At 44.1% G+C, this 1,786-nt stretch overlaps 1 protein-coding gene across 1 annotated transcript; it reads right to left on the reverse strand.

The window, feature by feature from the left end:
- Nucleotides 1-6: 6 nt before the first annotated feature.
- On the reverse strand, nucleotides 7-1,369 carry LOC121964242 (choline dehydrogenase, mitochondrial-like). The gene is made up of 3 exons (XM_042514456.1): nucleotides 1,275-1,369; nucleotides 1,071-1,173; nucleotides 7-769 (listed from the first exon to the last, which is right to left on the reverse strand). The coding sequence occupies exons 2-3, from the start codon at nucleotides 1,156-1,158 to the stop codon at nucleotides 351-353; spliced, it is 507 nt and encodes a 168-aa protein (XP_042370390.1). The 5' UTR covers nucleotides 1,159-1,173; nucleotides 1,275-1,369; the 3' UTR covers nucleotides 7-350.
- Between the last annotated feature and the right edge of the window lie 417 nt (nucleotides 1,370-1,786).

Raw genomic sequence — 1,786 nt, forward strand, 5'->3', positions numbered from 1 at the left:
TAAGACCAATATCATTATTGGAAAAATAAGGAAGCGACAAAGTAAACGTCTCCTAATCCTAAATTTCACATGTAAACTGCTCAAATCAACTGTATTTTACACCACTGTGGCCTTGAATTGAGATAGCATAGACCACTTTTTCATAATTACTGTTAATGTGACAACATGTAACACTGATATGTTGCCTTGTGTGTGCAAATCAGGTGTGTTACAACACTCACATTATTCATTTATCAGATCCACGGCAAAATGATCCACTCCAGATCAAACACACAGTGAGCTGGTCACACGCTGCTGGTGTGTAATAACGGACGGTATTGTGATCTGTTTACCCTTTGCTCGTGCTTTCTTCATCTCTGTGTGTCAAGCGTTGGTGGTTGGTACACGGGAACCCCCGGGTCGACGAGAGGAGGGCGACCTCTGATGATGTCAGCAGCTTTCTCTGCTATCATGATGGTGGGAGCATTCAGGTTGCCACTAACGATGCTGGGCATGATGGAGGCATCGACCACACGCAGCCTTTCCATCCCCAAAACACGTGTGTTCGAGTCAACGACTGCCATCGGATCGGTTGACGAGCCCATCTTGCAGGTGCAGGACGGGTGGTAGGCGCTGTCAGCTTTTCGCCGAACAAAAGCGTCAATGTCAGCGTCGGATTGGACCTGAGGACCGGGCTGGACTTCAGGACCGCGGAACGGGTTGAAAGCTTTTTGGGCGAAAATCTCTCTGGAGAGTTTGACACACTCCCTGAACTCCGACACGTCAACATCTAAGAGGAGAGACAAGCAAAAACTGGTGTTAATATGATTATATGATTAGCTTACCATTCAACTCAACTCCAGGCGTACAGTCAAATCATCTTCCACATTGCTGCTCTGCACTTGGCACTAAGCCTGAGCACGTGCACAATATCAATACTCCTCAGCCTCCAGATGAAGCGTCAAAGTCATTATCAAGCAAAGCACATCCAGAACCAACAGGCCTCATAGAAAGCGTGCTCTGTGGGAAAACAGAAGTTCTTCAGACTTTTGTTGACTTCTGTACTTGACAGTGCAGTGACTGACTCTTACCGGTGGAGAGATAGTTTGGCTGGAGAATTGGGTGATCCAAAGGGTTGGCGCTCTTCAGCTTCATCCAGCCGATACTTGTGCTTCTCATTGGTCCGACGTGAACCTGCAACACCAGCAGAAACACTCATCTCTGTGGTATGTTTTATATTCACACCTCCATGGCACATGTGCTGTACTCTTAGACTTTCTTTTCTCTGTACTCACTGTGAGCTGATCAAACTCCTAACGCAAGACAGAGAAACTTCACCCCAAAATCAAAATACATGGTGCTCAGAGCACCAAAAAATCAATAAATAAAAAAAAACTCAACAGCAATGTCTCTTTCCAGAAATCAGTTTCATGCAGGAACTATTTTCTTTCTCCCAAACTATTCCTGTCAACCGAATCACAACAATACCTTCATCCAGTACACACTTTTAAAACAACTGCTTTGTTGTCCTCGAGCACTACAGGTGCTACCCATTATGCTATTCCCAGTGTTTTTGCATTTTTGGTTCCTACGCACCTCAGTTTCTGAAACAAACATGCCCATTGTTTAACCCTTTCATACCTGGGCAAACTGGCTTGATTTCTTTCAAAAACAGGAGAAAGGCAATGAGCAACAAAAAAAGGCTGGCAGAATCAGTGACTTGTTTTAAGTCACTTCTTAAAAAGATTCAACCTGCAATCAATAGACTTTATGTGATGTCGACTTTTAATTCATCTTTTAATTTTAT

Source organism: Plectropomus leopardus, unplaced genomic scaffold, assembly GCF_008729295.1.
Source record: "Plectropomus leopardus isolate mb unplaced genomic scaffold, YSFRI_Pleo_2.0 unplaced_scaffold14770, whole genome shotgun sequence".
Taxonomy (NCBI): Eukaryota; Metazoa; Chordata; class Actinopteri; order Perciformes; family Serranidae; genus Plectropomus; species Plectropomus leopardus.

Excerpts from the sequence above, each read along its gene's own strand:
- LOC121964242 (XM_042514456.1), bottom strand. The coding sequence starts at position 1,158 with ATGAGAAGCACAAGTATCGGCTGGATGAAGCTGAAGAGCGCCAACCCT. Across the intron at positions 770-1,070 it reads GCCAAACTATCTCTCCACCG|ATGTTGACGTGTCGGAGTTC; the intron begins GTAAGAGTCAGT and ends CTCTCCTCTTAG.